Genomic DNA, 16,739 nt, shown 5'->3' on the forward strand with positions numbered 1-16,739 from the left:
GAAATGTGCGAACGGAAAGATAGCAAAGAAGAACATCAAGGAAGCTGCTAGTGTGGGCGGCTCTGTCAGATGTTCAACATCAAAACAACATTATTATCGCGTCAGATGCATTTACGACTGCACTGACATTTAAACCATTTTGGTTAGATGTATACTGTATTGGAAGTGCTACTAAAAGTAACCTGATGTATAGCTTATACTGTTTACCGTCTTTCGCTCAATAGCTATCTCAAAATCGCCATTTTAACTTCTGGTTGTGCCTTGGGCGGTGGGTTGAGCGGCTAGTGTCAAAATAGTTGCTGGCTGGGTTGCTCACTGTTTTAGACGTTAACCCGGTACAACGAGCGTTTAAAATATCATGCTAGCTGTCTGACAAGCTTGGCTACATGCTTGGTAGCTCATGGTAGTAGTTTCAAATTACGACGTTAGCCAGGTAGCTAGTTAGCCAAGCGACTATCTAGTTGGCTAACAACAAGCCTTATCAGATAATCAACTGTAGCTGGTGGTACTGGCTAGCTACCTAGAGGACTTTATACAACAACCAAACTGGATAAAACGTTGGATTTGGTCGGTTTTAAGTCGGGCTCAGCGGGTTCGCTGACCCCACAGAAGAGGATGAAGAAGAGGAAGGAACTCGATGCATTAATCGGACTTGGGGACAGTAAAAGGAAGAAAACCAAAAAGGGGTCTGGCCACAGGCTCCTCAGAACCGAGCCTCCACTAGACTCAGAATCCGAATCAAGTTCAGATGATGATGAATTCAGCAACCTTGCTACTGTCGCTGCTTTTGGAAAGTAAGTGATCGATCTAGTTACTTAGCCCCTGCGTATTTTCCGCTGACACAACGTCTATTCCAAATATGTGACTGACGTGCCTCAATTTTGTCTTATGTAGCAACATTTTAAATAGTTTTTTTTTTTTACATATGATAAAAGTAGAGACTCAGCTACAACATGATATATAATAATACACTGCAGTTGAGGAACAATGGGAAAGTAATTCTGCTTTGAAAGTTGATAAACTTGTAACCCCACTTTTGTGAAAATGGCCCTTAAATGTGTTGGTACACATTTGGTACACTAGTGGCACAGCGGTCAAAGGCACCGCATCTCGGTGCTAGAGGTGTCACTACAGACCCTGGTTTGATTCCAGGCTATATCACAACCGGCAGTGATTAGGAGTCCCTTAGGGCGGCACAAAGTTGTTAGGGTTTGGCCGGGGTAGGCCGTTATTGTACCTAGGTGTCTGGCTAGACTGTGAACTCTCCTTCCAGACTCATATTAAACATCTCCCATCCAAAACCAAATCTTGAATCGGCTTTCTATTTTGCAACAAAGCCTGCTTCACTCACACCGCCCAACTTAACCTAGTAAAACGGACTATCCCTCCGATCCTCGACTTCGGGGATGTCATCTACAAAGTAGCTTCCAATACACTACTCAGCAAACTGGATACAGTCTATCACAGTGCCATCCGTTTTGTTACCAAATCACCTTATACCACCCACCACTGCGACCTGTATGCTCTCGTCGGCTGGCCCTCGCTACATATTAGTCGCCAGACCCACTGGCTCCAGGTCATCTATAAGTCTATGCTAGGAAAAGCTCTGCCTTATCTCAGTTCACTGGTCACGATAACAACACCCACCCGTAGCACACGTTCCAGCAGGTATATCTTACTGATCATCCCCAAAGCCAACACCTCATTTGGCTGCCTTTCCTTCCAGTTCTCTGCTGCCAGTGACTGGAACAAATTGCAAGAATCGCTGAAGTTGGAGACTTTAGTTTCCCTCACCAACTTTAAACATCAGCTATCTGAGCAGCTAACCGATCGCTGCAGCTGTACATAGTCCATCTGTAAATAACTCAGCCAATCTACCTACCTCATCCCCATACTGTTTTTATTTACTTTTCTGCTTCTTTGCACACCAGTATCTCTACTTGCACTTCATCATTTGCTCATTTATCACTCCAGTGTTAATCTGCTAAATTGTAATTCTTCGCTACTATGACCTATTTATTGCCTACCTTGTGCCTTTTGCAAACACTGTATATAGACTTTCTTTTTTTCTACTGTGTCATTGACTTGTTTATTGTGTTATTGGCTTGTTTATTGTTTATTCCATGTTATTCCATGTGTAACTATGTTGTTGTTGTCTGTGTCACACTGCTCTGCTTTATCTTGGCCAGGTCGCAGTTGTAAATGAGAACTTTGTTCTCAACTAGCCTACCTGGTTAAATAAAGGTGAAATAAAAAAATGGTACATTTAGAATTAGTTGTTAACTGATATGCCTAGTTAAATTAAGGTTAAATAAAAAAAGAGCTCTTTGTCTACACCTACTCAGCATTTTTCACACGAGGTTGACCGATTAATCGGCATGGCCTATTAATTAGTGCCGATTTCAAGTTTTCATAGGATCTTCATAATCCTTGTGGATTACTTTGCAATCCACGAGGAGACTGCGTGGCAGGCTTGACCACCTTTTATGTGAGTGCAGCATCAAAAAGACCTTCTGGCTGCAAGGAGCCACGGTAAGTTGCTAGCTAGCATTAAACTTATCTTAAAAAGCAATACATTTTCACATAATCTAGTTAGCTACACATGGTTGACGATATTACTAGGTTAACTAGCTTGTTCTGCATTGCATAAAATCAATGCGGTGCGTGCTAATTTATCATTGAATCACAGCCTACTTCAACTTGATGATTTAACAAAAGCGCATTCACGAAAAAAGCTCATTCGTTGCACAAATGTACCTAACCATAAACATCAATGCATTTCTTACAATCAATACACAAGTATATATATATATTTTTTTACCTGCATACGAAGTTAAAAGAAATTCATGTTAGCAGGCAGTATTAACTAGGGAAATTGTGTCACTTCTCTTGCGTTCAGTGCAAGCAGGGTAAGGGTATATGCAGCAGTTTGGGCCACCTGGCTTGTGAACTGTTGAAAGGCCATTCATTCCTAACAAAGACCATAATTAATTTGCCAGAATTTTACTTAATTATGACATAACATTGAAGATTGTGCAATGTAACAGTAATATTTAGACTAAAATACGGAACGGTTCTGTATTTCACTGAAAGAATAAACCTTTTGTTTCCAGATTTGACCATATTAATGACCAAAGGCTTGTATTTCTGTGTGTTTATTATATTATAATTAAGTATATGATTTGTTAATTGATAGAGCAGTCTGACTGAGCAGTGGTAGGCAGCAGCAGGCTCGTAAGCATTCATTCAAACAGCAGCTCTTAGCAATGCTGGGAAAAGGTGTTTATGACTTCAGCCTCATTTCGGGAGTTGATAGGCTTTGCAATACTAAAGCTCCTATAAGAACATCCAATAGTTAAAGGTGTATGAAAAACAAATGGTATAGAGAGAAATAGTCCTATAATTCCTATAACTACAACCTAAAACTTCTTAACTGGGAATATTGAAGACTCATGTTAAAAGGAACCACCAGCTTTCATATGTCCTCATGTTCTGAGCAAGAAACTGAAATGTTAGCTTTTTTGCATGGCACATTGCACTTTTACTGTCTTCGCCAACACTGTTTTTGCATTATTTAAACCAAATTGAACATGTTTCATTATTTATGAGACTAAATTGATTTTATTTCTGTATTATTTTAAGTGTTCATTGTTCATTCAATATTGTTGTAATTGTAATCTATTACAAATAAATAAAAATTGGCCGATTTAATCGGTATCAGATTTTTTTGGTCCTCCAATAATTGGTATCAGTATCTGCGTTGAAAAATCATAATTGGTCGACTTCTAGTTCACACCCTCAAAAGCCTTAGCCCCACCCATCTCTTTAGGGAATCGCATGTGAGGCCATGTGCTAAATAGAGTAAGGTCGTGTAATAAACAACCAAAGGTTTCAAGACGAAAAGTGGTGAAAGTAGTAGCCTACAATGAGGAAAAACTCCTGGTAAAAATACACTTTTTCTAGTCCTATATCCTAATCTGACTTTGGTGCAGGTCATGTTCTTCACAAGTTTATTTGTCACATTCATGGGATACATAGGTGGAAACAGTATAGTGAAATGGTTATTTGCATAGTAGCAATATCAAAAATAGAAATTGTCCAGATAAAAATATTGTATCATTATTAGATTATGCTTACCCAGACACTAAGGGTGTGCTGAGTAGTCAGACAAAACGAGTATCGTAATGAATGTGTACAATTTTCTGGATACGATTATGATCCAAGTATATATTTTTTATTTATCTATGATAAAATATTTAAAAAATGTGGGTGCCAGCAAGCATGTTTCTCGTGTCAGTCAGACTTTCTAAACCATACTGTACTGTCTTTGAGTCAGTCATGTGCGTGGTCAAAACTCAACTGTCTAGTTTGCCTGTTTTCAAAGATAAGGGTGGGCTGTACATTGATCCTGCTGCTCTGATTGGATAGAATGAAGCTGTATTTGTCCTGTCCCACTCGCTTCATAATTTCACAGATCACTTTTCCTTGCATGTTTTCAGTCTGATCATTTAGATTGCTGTTTCCTGCTACTATGATAAATCACATGGTGAGGACATTTGATATCAAGCTGTCAATGTGCATAATATCTAACAAGTGTGGCAAGGGTAGGGAAAAATATGAAACTAATGTACATTCTGACTTTAGTTGGTTAGCTAAGTTCAATGTTAGCTAGCTAGTTAACATTAGGCAATGACTAGAAATGCAAATGGCTTACTGAGATACGAATAGTATTACTACATGGATCATGCACTTAGCTTGCTGGCTCGCTAGCGAACGTTAACGTTCGCTAGTTATCAAACGGTACACTTTAATTTTCAATGAAAACAACTTTCTGACAAAATTAGAAATGTAAAATATATGAAATGTAGCTAGACTCTTACCCGTATACATGGATGAACGCTCCACAGCAGCGTGTCTTTCCGTTTGTTTTGTAGCTAGCTGCAGCTTGTTTGGCCCGTTGTGTCAAGTCACTCCGGTTGACATTGACCGTGTGCAAAAAGTAGTCCATCACAACGTTTTCCCACTGATCTTTGTCGATAGTGCCTGCTAAATTCTGGGCAGTGGATCCATAGCAACACTTTTGCAGTTCTCCGTGGCTAATGTTATATCTTTCAAAAAGGCCACATTAGCAAGGATTATCTACACATGCTGAGCAGCTCATGTTATAGACAGAAGCGTGCTACATTTGCAGACCAATCCAAACTCCTCTTTCGGCATGTCCAAGCCCATCCATTTTCTCAGCCAATCATGGCTAGCGGGAAGGTTCCTGTCTTTTTTCTGTGGCTAAACCAACTAGACTCGTAATTCTAATGTTTAATTCGTATTACCAGATGGCATACAAGTTTGTTATTAAGGCAGATGAAAGTTAACATGTTCCAGAAAGCATTTTTGCCCCCAAAAAAAACACATACGCCAAGCTTCTTGAAACGGGTCACATATGTCTATCAATGATGCATGTAGCCTTACTTGATCATGACGCTTAGTTCCATTTACATTACACAAATCATTGGACGAAGGCTTCTTCCCTATGGGGAAGTTTTGCTAAGAGCCCTGACTCTCGGTCTGAAGATTAACACGCATCGCTTGCGGACCTTATTTTTCATATCAATGAGAAATAATAAAACACATGTTTAAAAAGGCAAAATTGATATATACATTTTTATAGGGTTAAGATTCCCACACGGTCATATTTCCATGTTACAGTGCTTGTTTACGGAAACAGACAGAGGGCAGAGTGGACTATGCCGTTGTCCACCATATGCGATTTCTTTTGCCGGATGTCTAGTCAGCATTTTCCTTACTTGATGCTCATGTGCTTCAAGCTCGCTACAGTAGTTGGAGTCTGTGTACTTCCGATAGTACCACCGCTCGGCAAAGCAACGCACGAGTTGTCAATGGAGCAGTCTACAAAGTTAGGGATGCTGCACTAGGTTACGGTGGGTTCAGTGTACCGCAAGCGTTCAATACTTGAAGTTGTGAGTTGCATTGTCATGCAGTGGTACAAACGGAAGTTCGTAAAAGTTCCAATGGGGTGGCACCATACAGAGGCCAAATGATAATGACTATTGTGAGAAAATACCGGCTGAACGACTGGAAATTTGTCTCAGTTAAGAATGACGCTAGGGCAATTTGTCATTACTACACTTGCTTAGTGAGCTAGTTTTCACAAAACTAGCCAACAGAATGGCATGCAAAATGAATACGTAATTTAGCAAGCTCGTGATTTGAAATCAGTAATCGATATGGGAACAACCAGTTCAATGTATTGATGTTGCTAGAGATGGGTGACTGAAGAGTAGAAACAAACTAGATTACAACAATTAATGTGCCCTTGTGCACACCTCGACAACCACTGTGACTAACCCTAACCCTATTATTATTATATGACCCTGCAGGTCATCTATGAACATTTGAAAATGTTAGCCATGTTCTGTTATAATCTCCATCTGGCACATCCAGAAGAGGACTTGCCATCCCTCATAGCCTGGTTCCTCTCTAGGTTTCTTCCCAGGTTCTGGCCTAGGAGTTTTTCCTAGCCACCGTGCTTCTACACCGGCTTTGCTTGCTGTTTTTTGGGTTTCAGGCTGGGTTTCTGTATAGCACTTTGTGACATCAGCTGATGTAAGAAGGGGTTTATAAATACATTTGATTGATTTGATTGACCAGTCTGTTGGTAGCCCTACAGTATATGAAACCAGTAGCTCGATTGGTCGGACAGGGCGAAAATGATATACTTCGTGCTGCAAACCGTTCTGCAGCTCTGCGAAGCACCTGTGCATTAAGTACAGGAAAATACGGGCTAGACATCCGGAAAAAACAACATATGGCAAAACGCATGCCCATCTGGTCGACATGGCATAGTGCGGCACCTCCAACATAGCGTTGACAGACTGCTCCATTGACAATGGAGGCATATACTATGCTAATGAGCTATCTGTGTCTCCGAATGGAAGATGGACGCCACAAGCATGTTGTCACTGTGTTAAAACAGTGTACAGTAAGTGTGTATTTTGCATTTGTGAAATTATTTTGATGTGATATGAAAGTAGAGGGATTTATGTTTCTAGAACCGTATTGGACTTGAGAATCCATTCACGTTTAGATGGAGTATTTGGCTGTTTTGGCTGACGGAGCCAATTCATCTCTGAACAGAACGTGTACGGTCCTTGGACTTTAAGGAGTAACGTTAGTCCATTATTTGGCTATGGTGCATAAAGCTTGTGAATGTAAAATATTAATATAAACTTTCTCATTCATCATAGAAGAAGTTACGTGAAGTGCTGCAATGTCTGCTATCCCTTGTTCCTGTTCATCATACTGGCTGCCTGTGTTACGGCTTGTGCCGGACTGATATGGATGCAGATTGCCCTGAAAGAAGATCTAGACTCCCTCAAAGAAAAGCTGCATACAAGTAAGCATCAGACAAACACTGCAACCTGTCATTTGTCCCATGTCGATCTTTAAAAAAGGCCATCAGGTTCAAGCATGAATTCAGCCACAATAGTACACACTATCCCACTTTACGTCGCAATAAATAGTAGGCTAACCTTTGTAAAACTCAGCCATAAGCAATTGATGTGCAATCATACAGCCCAGTGACTACAGTTTTAGTACATTGTGTTTTTTTGTGTTTTTTTTTTTACTGCATATTTTCTCTACAGTGGAATCCGGCCAGAAGGTGTCGTCACATGAAATACCAAAACTAAGTGAAGATCTGAAGACAAAGCAGAGAAAACTGGAAGACATTGAAAGTGGAGACAAGGGTCTGAACAAACTGTGGTCCAACCTTACAGAGATTAACAGAAAGGTACAGTACTAAAAGGAAAGTGATGTTATCTGTAGAACTATCTTGTTTTGTCATCCGTCAGCCCCATTGTTGTGAAACCTCTCACACCATGGCAGGTTAAATCAAGGTTTAAACAAGGTAGAGTGAAAGGGAAGTATGTTTGCCACATGTAATTGAATGTTCTGTGTTCTGGAATGCTTCTCTCACATTAGATCAGTTTTCTGGACACTGCGGTGAACCATCTAAAGGCCAACATCAAATCAGCCTCAGACTTAATCAACCTTCCGACCACAGTTGAAGAGCTCCAAAAGGTAGATCTAAACTTGATCACTTCTGTGAGATATGCAAAATGCAAGCATTTGAAGCATAATTGAGATGCAAAAGAGAGACAACAAGGTTTCTCATATGTACAGTTGAAGTCGGAAGTTTACATAAACGAGTTTTAATGACTCCAAGTGTTTCAACCACTCAACAAATTTCTTGTTAACTTCTTGTGTCGAGCAATCCCGGATCCGGGATCCTATTTATAGCCTCAAGCTCATTAGCATAACGTAACGTTAACTATTTATGAAAATCGCAAATGAAATTAAATGAATGTGCTAGCTCTCAAGCTTAGCCTTTTCTTAACAACACTGTCATCTCAGATTTTCAAAATATGCTTTTGAACCATAGCAAAACAAGCATTTGTGTAAGAGTATTGATAGCTAGCGTAGCATTTAGCGGGCAACATTTGCACAAAAAACAGAAAAGGATTCAAATAAAATCATTTACCTTTGAAGAACTTTGGATGTTTTCAATGAGGAGACTCTCAGTTACATAGTAAATGTTCAGTTTTTCCTGAAAGATTCTTTGTGTAGGAGAAATCGCTCCGTTTTGTACATCACGTTTGGGTACCAAAAAAAAACAAATTCAGTCATCAAAACGGCGAACTGTTTTCCAAATTAACTCCATAATATCGACTGAAACATGGCAAACGCTGTTTAGAATCAATCCTCAAGGTGTTTTTCACATATCTCTTCATTGATATATCGTTCGTGGATGTCTGCTTTCTCCACTGAATCGCTTGGAACAAGACGTGCAGTTGAAGATGACGCACAGTTTCATCTTGGTTTCGCCTGTAGCATCAGTTCTGGGGCACTCACAGACAATATCTTTGCAGTTTTGGAAACGTCAGTGTTCTCTTTCCAAAGCTGTCAATTATATGCATAGTCGAGCATCTTTTTGTGACAAAATATTGCGCTTAAAACGGGCACGTTTTTTTATCCAATAATGAAATAGCGCCCCCATAGATGTAAGAGGTTAACAAACTATAGTTTTGGCAAGTCGGTTAGGACATCTACTTTGGCCATGACACAAGTCATTTTTCACTTAATAATAATTCACTGTATCACAATTCCAGTGGATCAGAAGTTTACATACACTAAATTGACTGTGCCTTTAAACAGTTTGGAAAATTCCTGAAAATGTCCTGGCTTTAGAAGCTTCTGATAGGTTAATTGACATAATTTGAGTCAATTGGAGGTGTACCTGTGGATGTATTTCAAGGCCTACCATCAAACTCAGTACCTCTTTGCTTGACATCATGGGAAAATGAAAAAAAATCAGCCAAGACCTCAGAAAATAAATTGTTGACCTCCACAAGTCTGGTCCATCCTTGGGAGCAATTTCCAAATGCCTGAAGGTACCACTTTCATCTGTACAAATAATAGTACGCATGTATAAACCCCACGGGACCACGCAGCCTTCATACCGCTCAGGAAGGAGACACGTTCTGTCTCCTAGAGATGAACGTACTTTGGTGTAAAAACTGCAAATCAATCCCAGAACAACAGCAAATGACCTTGTGAAGATTCTGGAGAAAACAGGTACAAAAGTATCTATATCCACTGTAAAACAAGTCCTATATCGACAATCTGAAAGGCCGCTCAGCAAGGAAGAAGCCACTGCTCCAAAATCGCAATAAAAAAGCCAGACTACGGTTTGCAACTGCACATGGGGACAAATATCGTACTTTTTGGAGAAATGGTCTGATGAAACAAATTATAGAACTGTTTGACCATAATGACCATTGTTATGTTTGGTGAAAAAATAGGGAGGCTTGCAAGCCGAAGAACACCATCCTAACCGTGAAGCACGGGGGTGGCGGCATCATGTTGTGGGGGTACTTTGCTGCAGGAGTGACTGGTGCACTTGACAAAATAGATGGCATCATGACGAAGTAAAAGTATGTGGATATATTGAAGCAACATCTCAAGACATCAGTTGATGCTTGGTCGCAAATAGGACTTCCAAATGGACAATGATCCAAAGCAAACTTCCAAAATTGTGGCAAAATGGCTTAAGGACAACAAAGTCAAGGTATTGGAGTGGCCATCACAAGGCCCTGACCTCAATCCCATAGAAAATTTGTGGGCAGAACATAAAAAGCGTGTGGGAGCAAGGAGGCCTACAAACCTGACTCAGTTACACCAGCTCTGTCAGGAGGAATGGGCCAAAATTTACCCAACTGTATGTGGGAAGCTTGTGGAAGGCTACCTGAAACATTTGACCCAAGTTAAACAATTGAAAAGCAATGCTACCAAATACTAATTTATTATGTAAACTTCTGATCCACTAGGAATGTGATGAAATAAAAAAAAAAAAAAAAAATCATTCTCTACTATTATTCTGACATTTCACATTCTTAAAATAAAGTGGTGACCCTAACTGACCCAAGACAGGGAATTTTTCATAGGATTAAATGTCAGGAATTGTGAATTACTGAGTTTAAATGCGTTTGGCTAAGGTGTATGTAAACTTCTGACTTCAACTGTATATTCAGAAGTATTTGCCATGTTTACATTTACATTTAAGTCATTTAGCAGACGCTCTTATCCAGAGCGACTTACAAATGTTTGTTTGCAATTATTGCCATCAATATTTATTTCTCGGTATTCACCCACGGTCTATTGGGTTGTCATATTGCCATTAAAAAAAGTTTATGCATCTGGAAAGTGAGGCTTAAATGTTTTCATTTGCAGAGTGTGGCTTCAATCGGCAGCACTTTAACCAGTGTGCAGCATGATGTCAAGACAATACAGACGGCCTTTGAGGACCAGAAGAAAGAAACAGACGACCTCAAGAAGACCATGGTAAAGAACATAAAAATACTAGCTTCCTTTACACTCTGCTCTTTTCAGCTTGAACCTATGCCTGCTTTTAGTTTGTCTGAGCCAGTTAGCGGTACCAATGTCCAAATGCATGAGCTGCAGAATGAACTAGATGACAGATTATACAACATCTAGACCAGTAGAAAGACGTAACTGAGGTCAGTACACTAATCTATCCTTGAACTAGCTACAATTTATTTTTATTTTTATATAGCTGGCAGAAGTAGCAACTCTCCCCACTGATTTGTTGTGCACCTTTTGAATGTTGTGGCAGATTATAGGTGAAATAAAACATGGGGCCCTATGTTCAATGTGTAACATGGATGGGATTATCTGTGTGTGTGCATGCGTCATCCACATTACATGAAACAATCTAACAGTATCCGCACAAGTGCTAATCCCTTTTTTGGCATATTAAACAGGCCAGCCTGCAAAGTGAATCTGGGTCAGTTTCTGTCAGATCAACTAAAGACTTGCTATTTTATTCTCTGTGGGCAAAATAGGATGCAGAGGCTAAAGAATCAAATGTGAAATCAACAGCCTCAGTTGAAAAAGAAACAAGCAACCGCTCATCAACATTAGCTCATAACCAGGTACGGGTACACTACTCTTACTGTTGATCAATTCCATTCTCATACCCTTTCAATGCATTCCATTTATGAAGGGTAGAATACTGAGTATTCTTCTCATGGATTCATTTTCTCACACAAAAGTACTTTGTTGGGATAAAATAGAGCGTGGTTAATGTAATATGATTTTATAAAGTCAGTTTCTTACATATTTATCTAATCAAACTGGACTGATGGTAGTGCTGATCAGTTCCTTAATCAAAAATTCATTTTTAACACATATGTCCATCAATCAGATTAAGAAATAATATATATATTTGTTTGTTTGTGTTGTATTCTTACAGGATGTAACTCACCTGAGAGAGGTTGTGAGCGAGGTTAACAAGACCCAAGGGCTGTACCACTCCTGGACTGGTGACCAGATCCAGAATCTCCAAACCGTTGTGTCCAACCTCACTCAGAGGGTGTCTTCCATGGAGCAGGGCTCTCCTCAGACAACACCACACAGTGTGAGTAATGGGAATATTTACGATGAATAAATATTCAGTAATTTAAGACTTCAAAATGTATTCTACATTAAAAATATTTATATGAATATCTCAGAAGTACCCTTTTTGGTTGATCTTATTTTTATTTTTTTTATGTGTTATTTGGAACATTACAGTGCTCTCTCAACGTGTCACATTTCCAGAGTGGGTGCTCTGCTACTTTTGAAGATGTGATCAATTTTATACATGAGTTTATTTCTAAAACGTTATATCCACCAATTTTTCACTTTTTTTAACCTGAAATTATTGCTAATGGGTACCTTCATTTATGTGTAAAATATTACTGTTTTCAGATATTTAATTCATAGATTGTGTGTTATAATGTTCTTTTGCAAAACGCTATATATCCATTGTTTAGCTGGAATGGAATATTTGTATATTTGACTGTGATATTTAGTTGTCTCAGCTAGCTATCTTAAGATGAAAGCACAAACTAAGTCCCTCTGGATAAGAACATCTGTTAAATGAATAAAATGTCTTAAACTGTAATTGATGATGATAATAATATTGATGCCAAATGTATCATTTGTGCAGTGCTCTATTAAAAATGTAGTTGTTACATTTGACTGTAAAACCTAGCAGTACTACTTATTTATATAGCGTTTTGCAATTTTTTAAAATTTGTCTCTGAAATGAAACCATCAATGATAGATTTCAAACAAATACACCATGCCATGATTAGATGGTGAAAAAACACACCAATCTCTTTAGTTTCTTTAAACAATAAACATTTCTGAACATGGATATTTATATAGCGTTTTGGAAAGTATACATGTTTTGGAAATATACATCATAGAAATGTATATTTATAGGTCATCAACAAATCACCAGTAGAAGGAGTTCTCTTTGAATCCATTTTCCCATTCACTGTGATGGTACTCATAAAATGTATCATGACTTCAGAAGTACTGTAACAGAGTACCCACTTCAATAAATTGATGTACTTGTAGAGTATTGTTTAAAGTACATGTCTAAAAATGTACAAAATCATAAAGGGTACTTTTGAGATATTCATACACATTTTTACTAATGTAAAATACATTTATGTGAAAAATTGTATTTCAGAATCTAGACTTGCTCCATATTTTAGCACATCTATAATGAGTATAATGACACCACGATGTCTGTATCATGTATGGTTCACGGATCATAGGTTCTTACAGAAGGCATGTATAGGTCTAAAAGGGGCCTAAAATGGCCACTTTCATCATGAATTTCTCATATGGTTTGTGATACAAATGTAAAAAGCATATCAAATAGCCTTCCTACCAATGTGAGACTTGAGAACAACAATCTGAGAGGCAGAAAATATTTCTGGGCCTTCCTGCCGTGGAATCGCCCCATATCGTTTGTTGCAGCTGGCAAAGTCATTATCTTTTGTTTTGACTTTGTACATGGTTCAAGCTTCTCCGGCTGAGGTTTAGAGGACATTTGTCACTTTCTGATTAGAATGTAAAGGGCCTGTCTCCAAGAGGCCCGTTAAACATTTTTTCTGGTTCTGTTCTGGAGGTGTCTCTCTGTTGCAACTTGGAATAAACCGGATTTATTTATGATTGAGTTTATCAATGATTGCTCTCCTTTTGGTTCACCTTGAAATTCCTGTTACAGATGGTTCAGATTATATAGTCCTGTTATGGCACACAGACCGATAAGATTCAGAATCAGCTGTAGAAAGAGCTGCTTGCCACTCATTGGCTTTTTCCCCAGATAAGATGTACTGTTCTTACTGCACTGGAGTTGAGCTGCATTTCAAATTGGGGCGTTCATGATTTTATAGTTGTGCTCGCATGTATCAAAACACCATCAATTATGCTATGATCACTTAAATGTAAAAAATATATATGTATCTACAGTGCATTCGGAAAGTATTCAGACCCCTTTTTCCACATTTTGTTACGTTACAGCCTTATTCTAAAATAGATTCAATTGTTTTTCCCCCTCATCAATCTACACACAATTCCCCCTTTATGACAAATCAAAAAAGTTTTTTTCTTTTTCTTTTTTACAACAAAAAAAGTGTTCAGGCCCTTCACTCAGTACTTTGTTGAAGCATCTTGGCAGCGATTACAGCCTCGAGTCTTAGGTATGACGCTACAAGCTTGGCACACCTGTATTTGGGGAGTTTCTCTCATTCTTCTCTGCAGATCCTCTCAAGTGCTGTGAAATTGGATTGGGAGCGTCGCTGCACAGCTATTTTCAGGTCTCTCCAGAGATGTTCGATCGGGTTCAAGTCTGGGCTCTGGCTGGGCCTCAAGGACATTCAGAGAATTGAAAAATATATTTAATCAATTTTAGAATAAGGCTGTCACGTAACAAAATGTGGAGAAAGGGAAGGGGTCTGAATACTTTCCGGATGTACTGTGTATAAAACAAAATTTACATTTCAACCTCTAAGGACCTTGTGGAGGTAGTTGAACAATTGCCTGTCAGTGGAGATGCAAAAGAACCAGTGAAGGACCTGGTCACAGAGAGGGACACCAATGCAGATGGACTTAAAGCAGCAACTTCAGAAGCTACACATGGTATAAATAAGACAAGAAAGCTTAATTGTCTATTACATTTTCATTAAAAAAACAAGTACAGTGATGTACAATGTTACCTTTGGATGACTTTGGCCTGTTCTTTCTCCAGAAAAATCCACAGGTTCAAAGCCAACGAGGCGTCCATGGTTTTTGACTCCAAACCGCACCAAGAGAGAGTCTGGAACAGAAAGCCCAAAGACTGTGTCATTCCCTGGAGTCAGCTCTCTGAAAGGTATTGGATACATTTTTAGTTAAGAAGTTTAATATCTGTGATCATACATCACAATCTTAGTCATACGCAGTGGTGGAAAAAGTAGCAAATTGTCATATGGCGGTATGGCGTCCCGGCAAAATAAATAGTGGGGGTACTCCGTCCCGGTAAAACATGAGCCTATCGCAATTAATACAACATGCCCAATAAACTATAGGCTATTACCCTATTAGTTAACATTACTGTATGTCAGCCGCATGGAAAAGTTAGCGAATTAACTGGAAACCGTGTGGTATACCCTGTAAATTGAGTTGTGGTTCGAGGAGAACACTTACATTTTGTCAAGTCGGAGATGAGTGGCCAAGACCGAGGCGTGCGGGGACAACAGTGGATGCATCAAATCATGTTACAAGTCTAGGCCTAATGACAATCGCAGAATGTAACCTACAGGAGTACCTTTAAGTGATTGTTTGACAATCGGATGAAAACATGACTGGTTGTGTTTACGCCACATTAAAAGGCATAGGCGGGGTGTTCATACGGCTAGGGGAAGCTAAGCTTTCCCTAAAGTAAATAGAATTAAATAGCCAAAATTAGCTTAATTAGTCTATACAGAAAGAAAGAAAATCATTCAAAATAGGCTACTACACCAGAAAAAAAAGGATTTGATCACAGAGGATCATTAGCTTCTAACAACAACTAAAAAGCTGTGGATTGTTTTAATCTCATAGCCTACAGTTGGAAGGGCCTACAATTTGTGCAGGGCTCACTGCAGATACCACATATATTGTTGAGTTGCAACTGTCAGTGAAAGCAGAGCAATCCGGCCAGGCATATAGCAATATTTAAAAATACCATCGTGGAAAAACTGTTTGGAAAGCAAATGGCTATTGCTGTAAAGAGATGACAATGAACATACTCCAATCTGTCTTTTAGTTATCAAAATTCGTAACTTAATTGAGCGAGCATCTTATTGGCACCAGCGGAGAACATTGGCCATATTGCCGGTGAGTGTGCATATTCACTGTCTTTATCATTGGGTCAGTGCCACTTTTGTTTGTTTTTGGACAATAATTTCCTCCAGGTTAGATGGACGTTATATTGTATCCCCATAAAAATCAGTCATTTTAAGCTCGAGAGATCTGTTTTTTTTTACTGTGTTAGGCTTTAAAAAAACTCTAAGGACACTAATGAAAGCTTAACCAAGTTTAGTTCTTCCCAGAGGATCAATACAACTGCATTAGACAAACATTTTCACACAAGCACAGATATTTATCCGTTCCTTTTATGCCGAGTCTCCTCCTACACATCTGAACAAACATTGTTATTTACTGCTAGGCAGGACACTAGTGATATGGGCCATAAACTTTTATTTCTCCCTGACCTCCATCAGCATATCGGATGCGTGAACCGGGCTGGCAAAATTCTGGATTGTTGTTACTCTAACTTCCGCGACGCATACAAAGCCCTCCCTCGCCCTCCTTTTGGCAAATCTGACCATGACTCCATTTTGTTGTTCCCAGCCTATGGACAGAAACTAAAACAGGAAACGCCCGTGCTCAGGTCTGTTCATCGCTGATCCGACCAATCTGATTCCACGCTTCAACATTGCTTCGATCACGTGGATAGGGATATGTTCTAGATAGCGTCGAACAACAACATTGATGTATACGCTGTTTTGGTGAGCGAGTTTATTAGTAAGTGCATCGGTGAGGTTGTACCAACGGCGACTATTAAAACCTTCCCCAACCAGAAACCGTGGATTGATGGCAGCATTTGCGTAAAACTGAAAGTACGAACCCACTGCTTTGAATCAGGGCAAGGCGACCGGAAACATTGCCGAATACAAACAGTGTAGCTATTCCCTCCACAAGGCAATCAAACAAGCTAAGCCTCAGTATAGAGACAAAGTGGAGTCGCAATTCAATGGCTCAGACACGAGAGGTATTTGGCA

At 39.2% G+C, this 16,739-nt stretch overlaps 1 protein-coding gene across 2 annotated transcripts in view; it reads left to right on the plus strand.

Moving 5' to 3' along the window:
• LOC135558813 (EF-hand calcium-binding domain-containing protein 14-like) overlaps positions 1–16,739 on the plus strand; it is a 25,257-nt gene continuing 8,518 nt past the window's right edge. Inside the window, exons 1-9 of one of the 2 annotated variants that reach the window (XM_064992965.1) lie at positions 1–794; positions 7,263–7,411; positions 7,662–7,807; positions 7,999–8,097; positions 10,807–10,917; positions 11,439–11,528; positions 11,849–12,013; positions 14,448–14,574; positions 14,684–14,806. In XM_064992965.1, coding sequence (XP_064849037.1) covers positions 616–794; positions 7,263–7,411; positions 7,662–7,807; positions 7,999–8,097; positions 10,807–10,917; positions 11,439–11,528; positions 11,849–12,013; positions 14,448–14,574; positions 14,684–14,806 — 1,189 coding nt within the window. In that variant the 5' untranslated portion in view covers positions 1–615. The remainder of the gene's footprint in view (positions 795–7,262; positions 7,412–7,661; positions 7,808–7,998; positions 8,098–10,806; positions 10,918–11,438; positions 11,529–11,848; positions 12,014–14,447; positions 14,575–14,683; positions 14,807–16,739) is intronic. The other variant, XM_064992966.1, reaches the window with a different exon arrangement.

The sequence above is a fragment of the Oncorhynchus masou genome, chromosome 17 (assembly GCF_036934945.1).
Source record: "Oncorhynchus masou masou isolate Uvic2021 chromosome 17, UVic_Omas_1.1, whole genome shotgun sequence".
Lineage (NCBI taxonomy): Eukaryota > Metazoa > Chordata > Actinopteri > Salmoniformes > Salmonidae > Oncorhynchus > Oncorhynchus masou.